At 36.7% G+C, this 18,126-nt stretch overlaps 1 protein-coding gene across 1 annotated transcript; it reads right to left on the reverse strand.

Moving 5' to 3' along the window:
• Nucleotides 1–170: 170 nt before the first annotated feature.
• On the reverse strand, nucleotides 171–17,280 carry dpysl5a (dihydropyrimidinase like 5a). Its single transcript, XM_067455384.1, has 13 exons — nucleotides 17,130–17,280; nucleotides 14,656–14,924; nucleotides 10,154–10,312; nucleotides 9,876–10,055; nucleotides 9,213–9,281; nucleotides 8,961–9,005; nucleotides 5,586–5,661; nucleotides 5,218–5,374; nucleotides 4,994–5,135; nucleotides 3,212–3,354; nucleotides 2,895–3,102; nucleotides 2,615–2,783; nucleotides 171–1,696 (listed from the first exon to the last, which is right to left on the reverse strand). Exons 2-13 carry the CDS (start codon nucleotides 14,914–14,916, stop codon nucleotides 1,611–1,613), a joined length of 1,695 nt encoding a protein of 564 aa, XP_067311485.1. The 5' UTR covers nucleotides 14,917–14,924; nucleotides 17,130–17,280; the 3' UTR covers nucleotides 171–1,610.
• Nucleotides 17,281–18,126: the final 846 nt, after the last annotated feature.

Consider the following 18,126-nt stretch of genomic DNA (forward strand, 5'->3'; position numbering starts at 1 on the left):
GCAGCACTTTGTGTTGCTGTTTAACATTTATAATAACTTTGCATCACAGAAATAAATGTTTTAAAGTATGCTATATTAAAATAAAACCATTATTTTAAGTTGTAATATTTTTTTCGGTACTGTACATAAATATTCAATGTTTAATTTGTATTCAATAATACAAGTGGACATGAGGTTGAATGGGGTTTATTTGCACTTTTTCATGAGATACATATTACATTAATACGTACAATTGTAGTGCATACACAGCTCATATTAAAAAATTGAAAAGCATACTGAAAATCCAGAATAAAAAATACATGAGTATTTAGCACCAACAGAAATGTTCTTGCCATTCTACTGCTTGTGTCACTGGAACACTGAGTTGTACAGCTAAAGTTACTGTGTTTTAAATGGTCTCTTCAGAAGTGCTCATTTAGACAAAAAGAACACATGCGTCAGTAAGCTGTCTGTCGTCTTTCAACTAGGGTTGGTTAGTGGATGTGGAGGTCATTGATCAGAAGTGATGCAGAATTTGTCTGACTAGCTTTGAACCATGCAGATCAATAGTCACAAAATACACAGTGTTAATGTTCAGTGAACAACCGATGAATTACACTGTCATTACAGTTCAGTGATTAGCTAACAGCTAATTCTAGAGTAAACAAAGCTATACTGCAACATTATGGCATTGCTATGGAGAATAACTTGCAGACTTAATGGATTGAATAAAAATCAGGCCAGTTAAAAATGAAAAATCAATAGTTTTAGATTGGTTACACAACAAAATTTGATATGTAACAATGTTATTCTTAATTCACATTTTAAGAGGTCAGGTACGTGTGCTTATAAATGACATTAAGAAAATTAAATATGTTTCATATAAATTACTTTTTTTAAATGCTTAAGCAATACAAGTGGCCTGTGTCCTGACAGAAACAATCAAATAGCTTGTATTGCCTTAAAATTATCATTATGTCAAAAAAAGTAAGAAAAAATATTAACACCTTAAAACAAAGCAACGTTTTGTAACTGTACCTGCTGTCAGAATGCATCACTGTAAGAGTAAATGTAAAGAGGCAGAGTATGCAAGTGTAACTCGAGAGATAAACACTGAGGTAAATGTATAGTCATCTGCCAACACATTAAAACAGGTCAAATATTAAATAACTTTACAATGGTTCACATTTTCAAGCCATTACCAACTACACAAACTAATAATGTTCCCATTTTTAAACAAATTTCCAGTTGCTAGCTTTAAAATGGTTCAACATATATGTAAAACGTATATGCGGTAACAGAAACAGTTAGGGTCTGCAATTATTTAGCACTACAACAGTGTTGTATTTGAACACAACCTTCACTAATTCATTTAACTGAATATGAAGAACAAAACACCCTGTAACATTTTGTATACCCAACTCTCTTACAAGCATTTCCAACATTTACCTTGTTTTCCAATTTCCACACAAATATACCGTTTCATTTTTCTCCCTCTCGTACACACATTTATATAAAAACACTGGAGTTTAGGTGCAAGTGATTAAAATTAAATGTTCATCAGATGTGAGCTTGTCAAAAACAAAGGTGTTTGTTTAGTTTCAGACTTCTGTAAGTGTTGATCCAAAATGTTACCAGATTCCACTAGAACGACCACCAGGTGGCGCCAGAATCCGTGCAGAAGCTCTCTTTGGAACATTATCATCAATTTGGGCACCTGTAAAAAAACAACAAAAAATAAATAAATAAAAAAACGCACACCTTCATCTCCACAGGTAACACACACATATTATATTATATTTGTGTATTTGTACTAAAACTGTCCTAGCCTTAACCCTCTGGTGCTCACATGGCAGTCAAAAGTGACTGATTTTGTACTATGTGTACTATATTTTAGTTTGATGCTTTCTTATTTAATATTTTATACATTTAGGGGGATATTTTATGGCACTCAATTATATTTAGTACTCATAATCCATTTATTTAGACTAGGTAAACCCAGCCTGATCTGCCAGCGATTAGATTTTGCCCAGCAACTCAGTCTGGAAACCTGTATATGAAATATATGAATATTTATATAAAATATAAAGTACCTGGCAAAAGTCTTAGGCTAGGCACGTTAGTATTTCACCCACAAAAAAATGGCTAAGACGGTTATTTATATATATTTTGCTGTAGTATGGCAGTGGGAAATATCAGTTTACATTTCCAAACATTCCTTTTTCCATTAATTGTAAAAATCCAGTATGATTTTCGTATTCACACAGAGATCTGATTTTACCATCATCGAATCTGTGTATTCTTCGATTACATGAAGAAACAGAAAAAACTGAGACAGACTAAATATAAAAGAACTGCTGCAAAAAGAATGTTTGGAAATGTAAACTCCAATTTCCTACTGACACACTACAGTAAAAGAAAAATAACTGGATTGAAAAAAAAGCATAAAATTCAAAGGCATAAATCTAAACAAGCTGTGTTCCAAATTTGAGGTTGATATCTCAAAAAATGACAGAGATATTAAAAATGGGCTTTATTTTCTTTATGCATTTATTTATTTTTTTGTCAAGTATGACATTTCTTTGAGCGATGTACTCCTACAGTCTTTAGTATGGTTTAATGCATGCTACTGTACCAGACAAACTAAAGCTGGACTCATGTAGGTCTCTCATTCCCCCGTGGCGCGTACAGGGTCGCTGAGACATGTCTCCATCTGAAGGGCCCAGTTCTTTCTTCCCTGAATTTTGCACTGCCGCTACATCTCCAGTGTACGGGGTACGCTCCACCCCCTTGAGTGCTTGACACTGAGGGTAGAGGGTCACAAACAAACTCTGTCGAGGCACTGCAATACACTGTCATTAAAAATATTATATAACATAACATGACATATATGGAGAGAGTTGTGTTTCGAGTACCTTCTCCCGCTGCACCATTTTCTTGTAGAGGTAGTCAGGAAAGGTTCGCAGAGGGTAGAACTTTCCTGAGCCCTCAGCACAGGTGAAGATGCCATTTTCATAGACCACGCGACCGCGGCTGATGGTTACCAGGGGGACGCCGTGACAGCGTAGGTTCTCGTACAGATTTACATCACCACCCTGCCATTGAGTGGTCACAGAGATGGTCCTACAAACACACAAAACCATGTAAAAATAAGTATACTTTCATTTTACAATGAATGGTAAATTAAATGTTACTAGATTCACAGCTGAATTCAATCCATAATTCTGCATACCTTGTTGATTCAGGATCCCAGACTACCACATCCGCATCAGCTCCAGGGATGATCCTGCCCTTCCTAGGGTAAAGGTTGTAGATCTTTGCAGCATTAGAGCTTGTAACAGCAACAAAACGGTTCTCATCCATCTTGCCTCCAACCTATTAACAAAGATAGATTAGGTGAGCTAGAAAAGGTTTATTTTAAACTTTGATGCATATAATTTTCTGTCTTCTCCATTATTTCTGTCATTTTTTGGGGGTATGTATAGCAACATAACTGTCTGTAATATTAATTGTATTTATTTATTTCTATATTAATATAAATAATATATTGTTATATAAATTATATATTACTTGTATATACTATCGTTTAAAAGGGATTTAAAAAAAAACAATTAATAATGCAAGGATGCATTCTGCATTAAATTGGATGCAAGTATGCATTAAATTTATCAAAAGTGACAGTAAAGACATTTTATATTACAAAAGATTCCTATTTTAATTTAATAAATGCTGTTCTTCCTTGAGCACCAAAACTGCATATTAGAATGATTTCTGAAGGATCATGTGACACTGAAGACTAGAAATTTAGCTTTGCCATCACAGGAATAAATCGGTCCAAGTCACATACTGTAACTAATATCCATGTACACTTTTAGCATATTAGGTGTGAATATTAATGAATATCATAGATATTAATTTCACCCACTTATAATAGAAGACAACTTTATTATCTTTTAATGTGCATATGATCTGTACTATCCCATTAGTGCAAGTATTATTTTGTATTTGCTAAATAAATTTACCACTGTTTTTTCATATCATGCATTTGTTGTAGATAATGTTAACCACAAGTAAAACCATGCATGGCTTATCAATTTGACTGCAAAAGTTATAAAGTTTAGTTATAAAACTAGGGCCTAAACAGTAGCCTAAACGCATATTACTGTAATATTCTATTATTCTTGTAATACACTTATAATATATTAATATATCTTATAATATAATTATACATGACTATATTAATATAATTTCATTTAATACAAATATACCATATTTTGCCAAAATACCATGGTTAGCTAGTGTTACTATAGTATGAAATGTTGGTGATTTATGGATTGCAAAGCCTTCTAAATGGATAATTTCTCCTGTTTTCCACATTAGTCTTGTTAAAAATGTGCAGTTTCATCTGGATTTAAAACTTGTGGGTTTTGTAACAACGAATTCTGTGCCAAATTCAAGCACTTCTCGCTGAATCTTACAACACTGTTCAATAATTATCGCATGATCGAGACCTGTCTGTAAGTTAACACACCTGCGTGGCGTGGTTCAAATGAGTAGTAGTGTTTCATTCTGCTTTTGACACCTTTGCTGTTTGAAGTTTCTCATATGCAATAGAAATGTCAGCGCGACTTCTAATTTTAGTCGCACTGGCAGGAAAAAAAGGTTGCAAAATACAGTCATTTAGTCGCTGTCTAGAGCCCAGGTTAAGACTGTTTCTGAAGAACTAGGCGGACAAATTAGAAATGAGTTAGGGCGGATCATTCTTACTTTTCAAATTTAAATTAGACCTTCCTTACCTTCTACCTGTTTATGTAACAGATATAAAAAAATATGACCAGTCTTGAAGAAAAAAATTAAATGAATAACTTGTAATTCTATTTTTAGCCATTAATTTGTTTATATTAATGTAAACAAATGAAGGTTATTTCAAATTTCACAAGTACTGGCTACAGAAATGTTGGTATTGTAACAACGCTAGTTAGCAGTGTAGCTTCCATCATGAAATGAAACCTACCACTCCCCGCTCCCACATAACGCTCATGCGGTCCTGCACCCCGGGGACACCATGAGGGATTTTAGTGAAGTCGTCTTTGCCCATTGCCTTCTGTTTAGTGGTGAAGGGTCGGTGATCCGATGTCACGACGTTCAGAGTGTCACTATATCACACCAAAAATCCTTTTTATGTGACTGCATAGGTATATGACTAAATGAAACTACTCAAATAGTGAATCCGCTTACTTTCCCAGAAGGCTGAGCAGGTAATTGGGTGTGTTGGGATCAAGTCTGAGTGGTGGCACAGTGACGAAAGCAGCTGCATGGACCCAGTCCTGGTGGTAGTACTGCATCCCATTTAAGACAGCATGAGCAGTTGTGGTCTCTCCATGCACCACTTTCCCTGCCGGCCATTCACATATCAGTATTCAGAGTGTTGCGAATTAGCCTGGGCTATAAACACTATGATACTGACATTGGATTGCTTCGAGAAGATAATTATGTTCACTGTAACGATGCCAACAAAATAAACTATAAATAAATAAATAAACCTTATGTCATTTGCAAGGTTTTGTGATAAAACAACACACTAAACATCATTGCCTGGCTCTTACCCTGCATTTTAGCCGATGCTAAAACATCCCCTGCTGACATGCTGGACACATTCACAAGATATATGGGACAATGGGCCTATGAGACAAAAAACAGAAACATTGATTATGAAAACATTTAGAGATCTTAAAAGCAATTAATCTGTAATCAACTGTATTTTCCGCGGTAGAGTAATGCTGGGTCAATCATGATGCCATCTAGACATTCTCTTTTATACTGAATTAAAATTTACAGTATGTACATTTGCTATAGCTGTGAAATAACAGTAAAAGAGGGTACTCAATTAAACTGCACTATTGTTCAAAATTTTAGGGTTGGTAAGATTGAATGTTTTCTCTGAAGTCTCTTATGCTCTTATCAAGGCTGCATTTATTTCATAAAAATATATAGTACAAACTAAGTTATATTGTGAAATATTATAACAATTTATAATAACTGTTTACTAGTTTGATATATTTTAAAATATAATTTATTCCTGTGAAGGCAAAGATGAATTTTTAGCATCATTACTCCAGTCTTCAGTTACACATGATCCTTCAGAAATTATCTTTCTTATTCTATATCTACTATATTTCTTATTATTTATAACAGTTTGAAACCCGTTGGGCTGTTTTGTGGGAACCATTAATTTTTTTTTCAGTATTCTTTAATAAATAGAAAGTCCAAAAGACCAGCAGAAAATAGAAATCTTTAGTAACATTATAAATGTGTTTGCTGGGTTTAATTCCAAACTTTTGAATGGTGGTATATACATCCTAGCATTACAGTTATATGCTTTAGTAAGGGCTGTCAAAATGAACATTCACAATCGAAATGAATTAAAATAGCTTAAAATGGTTAAAGGATAGTTTACTCAAAAATGAAATTAATGTCAATAATGACTCGTGACCCGTAAGACCTCCGTTCATCCTCGGAACACAGTTTAAGATATTTTATATTTGATCCTAGAGCTTTTCTGTTCCTTCAATGAAAGTGTAGGCACACTATACTGTCCATCAGTGATTTGTACTCGAGACTCGGACTCGGTCTCGAGACCATATTTTAATGGTCTCGTGATGGACTTGTGTGCATTTGGACTCGGAAATGACTCGTACTCGAATTTCCGAGTCCAGTCGAGTCCCATTCAAAATATTCATGATTATTACTCTATGTTAATATTTCTAGTTAATAATTGATGTTTGACACTTCCAATGATGTGTGTTTTCTTAAGCGTAACAGCAAAATATGTAGAATTCATTTGTTCTGAAACAATAATTTTGTTCCTAATCAAATATAAGTTTGTCATAATAAATCGGACAAAAAATACCCCCCCTCCATTGAACCGAATGGTAATGCCCAACCAATGAGTCGCACTTTCACCAAAACAACACGAGTGGTGTTTGAATGGGAGAGCACACGGGTAATGTTAGCGCCAAAAAGGAAGAGAAGTGCTGCACAGCGGACTATATGTAACTGCTGGTCAGAGAGGGATGCAAAAAATAAACAAAGCATGTACTGAGAATGAGGTATGAGAATATTGTGTAATAGCTAAGTACAGACCACATATATTTAGCTAGCTAATCCATTGCAATGTATTTAGCTATATCAGTATAACAAATTACCAAAGCAGCCCTCTGTTTTGCTAGTTCATTTTTCAATAGTGTCTGTAATTATCAATGACAAAAGTATTCACATCAGTGTTTGTTTTCTTCCTAAATTAATCTTACTTTTGAAATAATTGGATAAATTAACGATTTAAGTGGCTGACTCATTTAAACAGTGAATCGTGGCCGCCTACTGGTGGTTTCAATCAAGCCTGCAGTCTCCCTCTCATTTACTGAAGCTTTCGCACCCCGATCGCCCCCCGGGGACCGGTCCCAGTATAGCCGCCCCTCTGTGTTTTCTAATGGACGCGAGGCAAACTAAATAATAAAATTACACTTCAAATATTTTTTCCCCAAAGTAAGTTTATGTCACTGAAGGCAGTTATCATCATGATGATTTCATTTCAGGTGTTCGTTTTTAAAATAAATTTAGTTTTAGTTAGTTATTTGATGCTATAAAAACGGGGGGTGTAATTGACAGCTGAGACTTAAGTCTTGTGTCTTAAGTCTTCTGAGTGAAGTTGTCACTGAGGCACTAACTGACTTTTTTCGAAATTTTTGGGAGCAGATTGGAGCTTTAGCTTTAATTTCTACATTTCCATAACTGTTTATTTCACACCAACATAATTAATTCTGCATCTGTGAGAGTGTGGGCGGGCTTTTGATATCGCAACTGTACTTCCTGCTCTACTTCCTGCGCTCTACTGCGCAACTCCGGTCCCGAAATCGCTACTGTGTTCGCAAGATGTCCGTGCCGTGCAGGCCGCCTAAAAGCTTCAAATCTGCCAAGCGGTAACGGATGATGTCGAGTCGTCCATATTTTTTTACGGTCTATGGTTTCAATACTTAATTTGTGAACTCTCTGAACTCGGATTCAACTCGGACTCGACCCTCTCTGAACTCGGACTCGACTCGGACTCGACCCTCTCTGAACTCGGACTCAACTCGGACTCGGACTCAACACGGACTCAACTCCGACTCGGCCCTCTCTGAACTCGGACTCGGACTCAACTCGGACTCGACCCTCTCTTAACTCGGACTCAACTCGGACTCAACCCTCTCTGAACTCGGACTCGACTCGGACTCGAATGAGCTGGTCTCGACTACAACACTGCTGTACATGTCCATAAAGGTAATAAAAACATCATTAAAGTAGTCCATGTGACATCAGTTGGTTAATAAGAATCTCTTGAAGTATCTAAAATACATTTTGTTCCAAAAATAACAAAAACTATAACAGCATTACGACTTTATTCAGCATTGTTTGTTGTCAATACGCAAACAAAGATTTGAACAGTTATGAATCAGCGGATTGATTCATGATTCGGATCACCAATGTCACGTGATTTCAGCTGTTTGACACACGATCCGAATCATGAATCAATCCGCTGATTCATTACCATTTGAATCTTTATTTGAGGATTGAAAACAAACCGGAAGAGAAGACAATGCTGAATACAGTCATAGTTTTTTTTTATTTTTGAACCAAAATGTATTTTTGATGCTTCAAGTGGTTCTTATTAACCAACTGATGTCACATATGGACTACTTTGATTATGTTTTTATTACCTTTTTAGACATGGACAGTATAGTCTGCATACGCTTGCATACGCTCTCGGACTAAATATAAAATATCTTAAACTGTGTTCCGAAGATGAATGAAGGTCTTACAGGTGTGTAAGACATAGGTGTGTGAGTCATTAATGACATAAATTTCATTTTTGGGGGAACTAACCCTTTAATTATTTTCAACATCATTTTGAATACATCAACAGTCATGTGCATCGTACTCACTCTGTTAGCGATGGTGATGGCTCGGTGGACGGCCTCTGCTTCCAGCTGTACATGGAAAATTCCCAAGGTAAGTGAGAAAACACATATGTCACCAGTGAAACCTAATGATAAACAGACGCTTGAAAGTATTAATAATCCATGGAAATGCAATATGGAGATGGGAAAGACAAGGAGCTGGAGAAAAAGAGTAGCGTGACTAATATCTTAAAGGAAAACCATTTCATGCTTAAAGGATTTGAATGTTTATTTTACCTCCTCAGGTCTGCTTATCTCAATGCCCTCTGGTCCACTAATACCTAGATCCAACGCTTCTCTAGCACCCTTGTGTGAATAAACACAATAAAAACATGAGATGATAAAAACATGATAAATAACAACTATGCAAGGAAGGAAGACAGGATCCTACCTAAAAGTCACTGTAATAACATTATACCATGATTATTTAAAATAATTTTGGACAAAATCAAGGCAGCATCACATACACTACTATTAAAAAAATGTTTTATTCATGTTTTTGAAAAAGTCTCATATGCTCACCAAGGCTGCATTTAAAAGGCTGCATAAAGTAAAAACAGCAAAATTGGAAATTTATTGGAAAAGCTACATTTTCAGCATCATTACTCCAGTCTTCAGTCACGCTAATTTGCTGCTCCAGAAACATCTCTTATTATTATCTAACTGACCCCAAACTTGAGACAGACTTCCCAAAACACACTGCATGCCTATATGCAACACTTGACTATAAATATATTTATATTTCACACTTTATAATACTGATAAGTATTTATAAAAAAAATAAAATGAGGAGTGATATTTGTGACATAATATGAAGTTGCTGCCTATGTACAGCTTACTAGGTTATGGAGCAGAATTTATTTCTATGGTACAATTTTGCACAAGTTCCCTGATTTATACCTCAGCAACCAGCTCTCCGTTCTCCGCATGGACACGGGCCACAGCGCCGATGTCTTTACAGTTCTGCAGGGCCTGGAACAGCTCGCTGTCCCTCAGCATGTACATGTCTTTATACGCCATGTACATTTGGAAAGAGTTCACCCCCTTTTCCCGCACCAGCGTCTCCATTTGAGCTCTAACCTGTAATGCAAAAGGATCATCTATCTCAGAATGAAGACGAAAGTTATAATAAGCACATTTTTCCTGTTCCTGTCGTTATACAAACACAGACTCTGTACCTTTGGTCCCCACCAGGTCACTCCAATATGAAGAGCATAGTCACAGCAGGCCTTGGCATCAGCGTGAGAGCGACACTTTTCATAAGCATCCAGCAATGATTCATTCTTCTCTGGCAGCACGTGACCAATCACCATAGTGGTGCCTCCAGCCAGAGCAGCCTGGAAATAAACAAACAACGGACTGACTGCTGTGGGATCCATGCAGTGTCGAAAGCAATCACTTGGTGTAATGGGGCCGACGACAACATAACATAATAGCGACATGTTCACAAAAGCTATGCATGGAATGAAACGTTACAAAACATTACCCAAGGTTAAATTACACTTGTATTCAAAGGTATTCTGAATGGCTTTTAAGCCATCACTGCATGGTTGCTAAGGTGTTCTGGGTGGTTATTAGGCATTTATAGGATGTTCTGTTTATTATTTTGGCATTGCTGGGTTATTTTGAGTGGTTTCTATGGTGTTGCTAGGGTGTGCTGGTGATTGCTAGGGAATTATTGTGCTGATTTAAGATGTTCTTCTGTCTGCTAAGGCAAAACTGTGCTGTTTGGGTGTTCTGGGAGGTTGCTAAGCATTTAAAGAACATTCTGGTCAATACTAAAGCATTGCTAGGGAGTTGCTAGAGAATTAATAGGGTGGTTTAAGGTGTTCTGCTTATTGCTAGGTATTTAAATGATGTTCTGATTATTACTAAGGCAACACTAGAGTGTTCTGCTGGTTGCTACTAGGCATTACAATTATGTTATGGTTATTACTAAGGCATTGCTAGATTGTTCTGGGTGGTTTCTATGGTGTTGCTTCAGCTCCTGTCATATCTATGCCCCTTTCAGTTCAGTTCACATGAGGGAGGGGTTGTTCGAATCACTAGCCAGCAACAATAAACATGCAGAAGAAGACAGCAAAATATTGGTTGTGTAAGAACACAGTTGCTACATAAGCTTCCTTCGGATCCTAATATTAGGAATGTGTGTTTGAACTTTATTTTTAATGAAGTTCCAGCTTGTGGGGAAGACATTTGTGTGTTCACTTCATTTCACTGCGGAATCGTTTTTAAACAAGTCTCAGGTCGCGCTGGATTTGCAGACACAATGTTTTACCTTCTATATTGGATCCGACAGGAATGGTGCAACAAACTTATGTGAGTAAAACGTCTTTTTTGTATGTAATAGTTGTTACAGGGCTAAGTGTTTTCCAGAAGTGCTACCAAAACGCGTGGCCGTCGGCAGGCCGGTGAGTGTGTGTGTGTGTGTGTGTGTGTGTGTGTGTGTGTGTGTGTGTGTGAGATTGGACAGGACAAGTAATACAAAAATAATATTCCAATCAATCATGGGTGGATGAGATATAATTTATTGTGTTTGTTTGATAAAGAGGTTTACGAGCCCTGTGATCGAAAGAAGGATTTCGGTTGCAGCATTCAAAACAATCCCTCCCTCATGTGAACTGACAGGGGAGCTGGAGCTCATTAAATATGCAAATATTATCCAATCCAAGCTGTGGGCATTTACTTCCAAGTCTCCAGTGCGTCACACCCATCAAAACCCAGCGTTCAGGAGAAACCAGTGTAGAAAATAGCCTATTACTTATTAGTTATGATGTTTTTGAATGTAAAAACCACACAAACGTCATTAGTTGACCTCAGACAACAGTATAGCAAAATAAAAAAAAACAGTTCATGACACCTTTAAGACAACCTACTATCTTTGCTAGGATTACTCAACAAGACGGGCATGTTGACAAAAATTTGTGTGAATTTGTCAGTTCAAGCACAAGATTTGAAAGAAAACTCGATATTTGAGCACTATCTGTGCAACGTGCCTTGTGCGCGGCTTCAGATAAGTGCACGCACACACACACACACACACACACACACACACACACACACACACACACACACACACACACACACACACACACACACACACACACACACACACAAATCTAATTAAATTGGCCTAAATGAGTTTTAATGATTTTAAATGAGTTTAGCTTAAACACAGCATGTGCTGTTCTTGCGCACTATTGACACCCAGGTGATGACAGCGTATATGACTGATATTTTTAATGACCACAGAGTCAAGACCTCAGTTTAACATCTCATTCAAAGAACGGTGCTTGTTACAGTATAGTGTCCCCATCACTATTATGGATGTTAGGACCCACACAGACTGCAGGGTGAGCACCTCTTCCATTAGATATCTAGGTTTCCCAGGGGGGTCTCCCATCCAGGAACAGACCAGGCTAAGCCCTGCTTAGCTTCAGTGGGAAATCAGTCTTGGCCTGCAGGGTGATATGACTGCTGATATAGTTGCGTGGTCAGATTTGAGATGAACCGCGGATGCAAGTGCGTAACGTAAGTGTGGGTGGAGAACCGTACATTCAATTTTTTTACTGAGAATCATTCCACCCCTAGAAAAGTTGAATTTTCTTTAAAGATGGAGTGGTATGTTTGGACAGAAGATGAGACAGAGTTCTTTATTAAACTAAAAAGAATTACGGGAATACTGGATCAATACTGTACTAAACAACAAAGAAATGCCACTTTTATGCCAATTTATCAAGACCTCGAAGTAGATATGAGGGATAAACACCCAGAAACAAGTCTGTAGCAAAGACAGTGTGGGCTCTAAAATAATAATATGAATCAATTGCTCATAATGCCTAAGAAAACACCACCAAGTAATATCCCACTTGCTCTGTCAGAGCATACTTTTTACAGGGGAAATCCTGAATTGGTAGAAAGCTGGTTCTTAGTACAAGAAAATAATGAAAAATAGTAATTCAACCACAAAAATGGTCCTCTGTAAAAGCATCTCTCAGCTGACACATGCCGGGCAGCCACATCCAATGAAGGGGCGTGCATTTGTGCACCATTGTCTTCTAGCACAATGGCACGAGTGAAAGGCTTTTGCAACAGTCTTTGCAGCAGTGCTCCTGTATCTATGGAAACAGAATCTGATCTCCATTCGTCTCTGCGCCTGCCTGGCGAGTCTCATGGCGGGAATGGGGGGGGGGAGGGGGGAAGAGAATGCCACTTGTGTTGCCAAGGCTAACAATAACAGTGCCGATAACAACTCTTTATTTGTCATCTCGGAGCCTGCAGCACTCTCTGAATAAGAGCGCGTATGCATTTGTGATGGTGAATCGTGCCCTGTGGTTGACAGAGGCAGACTGGGAGTGTGTAATGCTCATTCTTGCATCTCTAGTGTCTGCTAAGCGACCCATGGGATTTATTTAAGCGGGGCAGCTGAAGCGAGCACATCTCTGCTTTTGAAGTATTTATAAAACATGAACAAATGGATGCGTCAATAAATGGATGTTGCGTCACACATCTTTTGGCTTAGGGCTGTATAAAGATCTTTCATTGTATGAAATCACTTATCTGAAATATGAAAAAAACTCATACTGCTAAAATGCATCACATAATGCAAGGAAAATCAAAACGGCAAAGGAAAAAAAAATGCTTATAAGACTCTAACAGTAGTACTATTATCAGTACTAACATGCAAGTAACTTTTGAGAAGAACTTATTGAGTTGTTGTGAGATGAAAGGCAGATGGTGGGGGCCACTCACCAGGTGGGGGGTCCAAAGTCTAAAAATCTTTATGCTTCTACTTTCTCGGACAAAGCTACAATGCCTAAATGCATTTTAATAACCTGCATTTCTGTGCATTAGATTGAGCTAATGCATGAAAAAATCAAACCATATGTATGGTGTCCCGCACATGACATGCAGGGGAAAAAACAACATATTGTGGCCAAGAATTAAGAGTTTGTTCCAACAACTTATTAATTTATTCCCTGGTTTTCTGCATATCATGGCCATAGTGTAACTAAAAATAAAAATGAGGGAACAAATTAATAAAACATGGCCACAAACAATTAATGACCAATTGTAAAATTCTTAATTCATGGCCACAATATCTTTTTCTCCCCCAAACAATACAAAAAAAGATTTTTGGGGGGCTTTTGACAGTTTGTAGTGATAGATGAGATGGAAATTATTTTGGTGCAAGCAGATAAGGTATCGATATGCGGTGCAAGCCTGATTTAAACCTACATTTCCCACATGAGCCCCATGGCAAGTATGGCACAACATTAGGGAGATGGTGTCTGATTAGATAAATTACTTTAAAACTTTATGAAACTAAATGCGTATTTAAAATAATGAAATAATGCATTGCTGAGATATTATTTTAGTGGGGAATCAAAATATTCTTAACCACAACAACAGTGATGCAGTTAGCTAATTAACAGTCAACATAAATCACTATTTTACTTCTATAATGTGACATATTTTCAAGTGAAACAGGATATTTAAAAGAAGCAACGGTAAGGTGTGACTTGAATTTACCCATTGGGAATTGAATGAATTGTGAAAAAACGATGTCAGCTGAATAAATAGTTGTTCAGAAACTATTATTTTTTCTTTGAAATACCATGCACTGATAAATAAGACATATAACATGCATTATGATAGCATGTCAATTTTGAGTTAATACCTTGGTGCCGCTGTAGAAGTCATCCGCTGTACAGGCGTTCATGAAGCTCTCGTTCAGGTGAACACTGGTGTCAATGCCACCTGGAAGCACCAGCTTTCCTGTGGCATCTATAACCTTGGCCCCACCTGGGATCATCAGCTCCTTGCCCACCTGTTGGATAATCCCATTCTCGATGTACACATCAGCTTCTTGTGTGAAGTCATCGTTCACCACTTTACCTCCCTTTATGAGAATGCGCACCGTTGCTGAGCTGGAAGACATGCTTCAACCTAAAGGAATCAAATGACAAGAGTGTTGATGTGTATTATATTCCCACTTTATAGAGTCTCCACACCTTTTGACCACTAAGCAGCCCAAATGTTTTTGGACTGGAATCAAGACTGGAATCACACAAACAATGACATTTCAACATATTAAAACAGAAAACAATTGTTTTGAATTGTAATAGTATTACACAACATACAAAATAATTATTCAATAAATGCAATCTCAATGAGCATAATAGACTTAAGATAATTTTTTTTTTTTTTTAAACGTACCTACCCTAAACATTTGGATATACACACTACTTTCCTATGACCGAAGGAAGTGGGAACCCTGTATAATATATGCCCCATACTTTTGGAATGACATCATATATCTCAACAAAGCCCTTGCACTAATCTATTTTTCCACATCTGGGCTATGGAAACCAACTTTACTTGACATCCAAACAGGATCAATCGTGCATAGCATAGTCCAAATGTTCCAGTTCAACAACATTAGTTTAAAGAGGTTAAAAACCATTATGCCATTCTATAATCTCCCTTAAGAGAGTAAACTGACACCAACATGTGATTATTGTCAGCTTAGCATAAGTAGTCACACTATCAACTCCAGCTCTTAACATGTTAATTACATGTGAACATGTTAATTATTCATGACACATCAAAGCAATTTCAGCGCTGCAACAACATTCCAGGAATGCTGAATCAACAATACCTCAAAATACAAAACACTATGTAAGTAGAGTGCTTAGTAAATCATATTAAATGCTCAGAAAATATCAGAGCAATTGTGACCCAGATTTTCCAGTGTTGCACGCCCAGGGATGTGGGATTGTTAGCAGGAAATATATGTAGGCTAGCAGCTGTTGCTGCACATTTCTTGCAGCACTGCTCTTCCTTGTGATCTAATCCCAAGTGAAAGCGTGCATGCGAGTCTATGCTGCAAAGTGAGTCGGGGGTAGGTGGGTGCGGCATATTCACAGTATGGCGCTGCCCAGGGTTCCCCCACCCTCTGTTCTGAGCCCCTGATGGTGAATGCTGTGTATGTGTGTGTGTGTGAGGAGGGGCTACTATAGAGCTGGAGAATAAGGGTGTGTCCTCAGACATCCTACTATAAAAAGAAACAGTATGGTGCATGAGCTACATCTGTCCTGTCCTCACAACACAGCCCGAAGAAAAATTATTGGAGCATTTGTTCCTTCACCATGACTCATGGAGGCCTTCCTCAGGAATGACCCACTTTTGAACCGTGCCATGTTTCATGAGATCCAGATGGCACTCTTCTGGGTAATATGAAGTAGATGAAAACTTCTGATCTGTCTTGTGGAAGGAACTTCCATTCAATAAAATAGACCGGATTGGACATGTAATGCGATTTTAACTATTAGAGCTGAAATAATCAGTGCCATTATTTAAACAATCATATAGTATTTATATTTTCTAGTGAAAAATGAAGAAATTAATGGAATGGAAAACAAAAAGAAATGAATGGGGAGAATGAATGGAACGGAATACAAATAAATCAACAAACAAACAGAATGAAAAATAACACATAGAGGGGCAAAATAGAGTCCAATGTCTGTTAGATACGGTGCAAATACATTGTTTTTAAGAGAATCATGCAAAGTCACGTGAAGTGTAAACATAAGGAGAAGGTGTATTTTATGAACATGTACACATGCATATTCGTGCTATGCAGGGCATCGATAATGTCTTCTGATATGTAGATGCAGTTCATTTAGAGGCTGATGATGATGATGATGATGGAGATGATGTAGACTCATCCCATTTGGACCTTACACTCGAGGGTGTCACACAAAGGGGCGACCAAGCCCTTACTTCACACAACATAATGTGTCTCAACTCAAGGTACCATAGAATACAAACATAAAGGAAATTACAACGGCTTCATAACGGAAATATCAGATATCGTGTGTGAGCTTGTGTTTAATAGTGTTTATTCGATACGACATCCACGTTGATCGACTAACGTTAGATTTTTATACATCGTTCAATCGACAATTAAACCATTTACAACTCACATTAGTAATTATATAAGGCAAAACACGAGACACAAGACGGGGAAATTTTTTCCATACCACAAAATTACACGGTTCCGAGTCGAGCAATATCACTGTGCTAGCCAGTGAGGGATTTCTTAAAATAGCTTACAAAATAATGCAAAATAGCGCGACATAGTGCACTTACTTCCTTTGTTATATCCTTAAAAAGAGATTTTCCTTCACTTTCAGCGCTGGTGAACAATAAAGCCTGTTAAACGGGCAAGCAGATGCTTCGGTTGGTCCAGCCCGGTAAGGTAAACCTTTACGCTTGCAGCAGCATCCAGACTGAGGGAGCCGGGCGTTGACCAATCAGAGGGGAGATACACGGCGATGGCCTCAGCAGCGGCCAATGGCGTTATAATATGGGCGTGTCCTGTCGTCAGTGGTACGTACCATTTACACAGATTTACAGGGGATGGAACTGGATCATTATGCCAATGTGGCAACCGTGTATGCCAGACTACATTTTATTTGCCGTTTATATATATAAAGTGAGCTACTATGTAAATTCCCAAAAGCCTATTTATTTATTTGCAGTTTTTTTGTAATATAATGTAATTGTGTAATTATTTGTATCCATACACTTATTGTTATAATATAATTAATTAAATATTCTGTATGTCATTTTCAGAATAATATAAAATATTATAAAAATATACAGTTTGTATTACAGTTTGTATATAATATACAATTTGCAGTTTTTTTGTAATATAATGTAATTGTGTAATTATTTGTATCCATACACTTATTGTTATAATATAATTAATTAAATACAAATATTCTGTATGTCATTTTCAGAATAATATAAAATATTATAAAAATATACATACATATATTATATAATATTATATTTATATAATATTTTATATACAATATTATATAAAATATACATACATATAAAAACGTATAATTAAATTATCATAATATTAATATACAAACTATTACAAAAAGCATAAATAATAATATAGAATATAATATTAATATAAAATAATATAAAAATTAATATAAAATTGTGCCCACGCACGTTATAATAAATCATATAAATTATAATATTATACGTTTTCATTCCATAATATTATATTGAAATCATGGAAATAAATTATATATTTTTAATTAGAATTTTTATTAATAATGTAATCATG

The sequence above is a fragment of the Pseudorasbora parva genome, chromosome 10 (assembly GCF_024679245.1).
Source record: "Pseudorasbora parva isolate DD20220531a chromosome 10, ASM2467924v1, whole genome shotgun sequence".
Classification (NCBI taxonomy): Eukaryota; Metazoa; Chordata; class Actinopteri; order Cypriniformes; family Gobionidae; genus Pseudorasbora; species Pseudorasbora parva.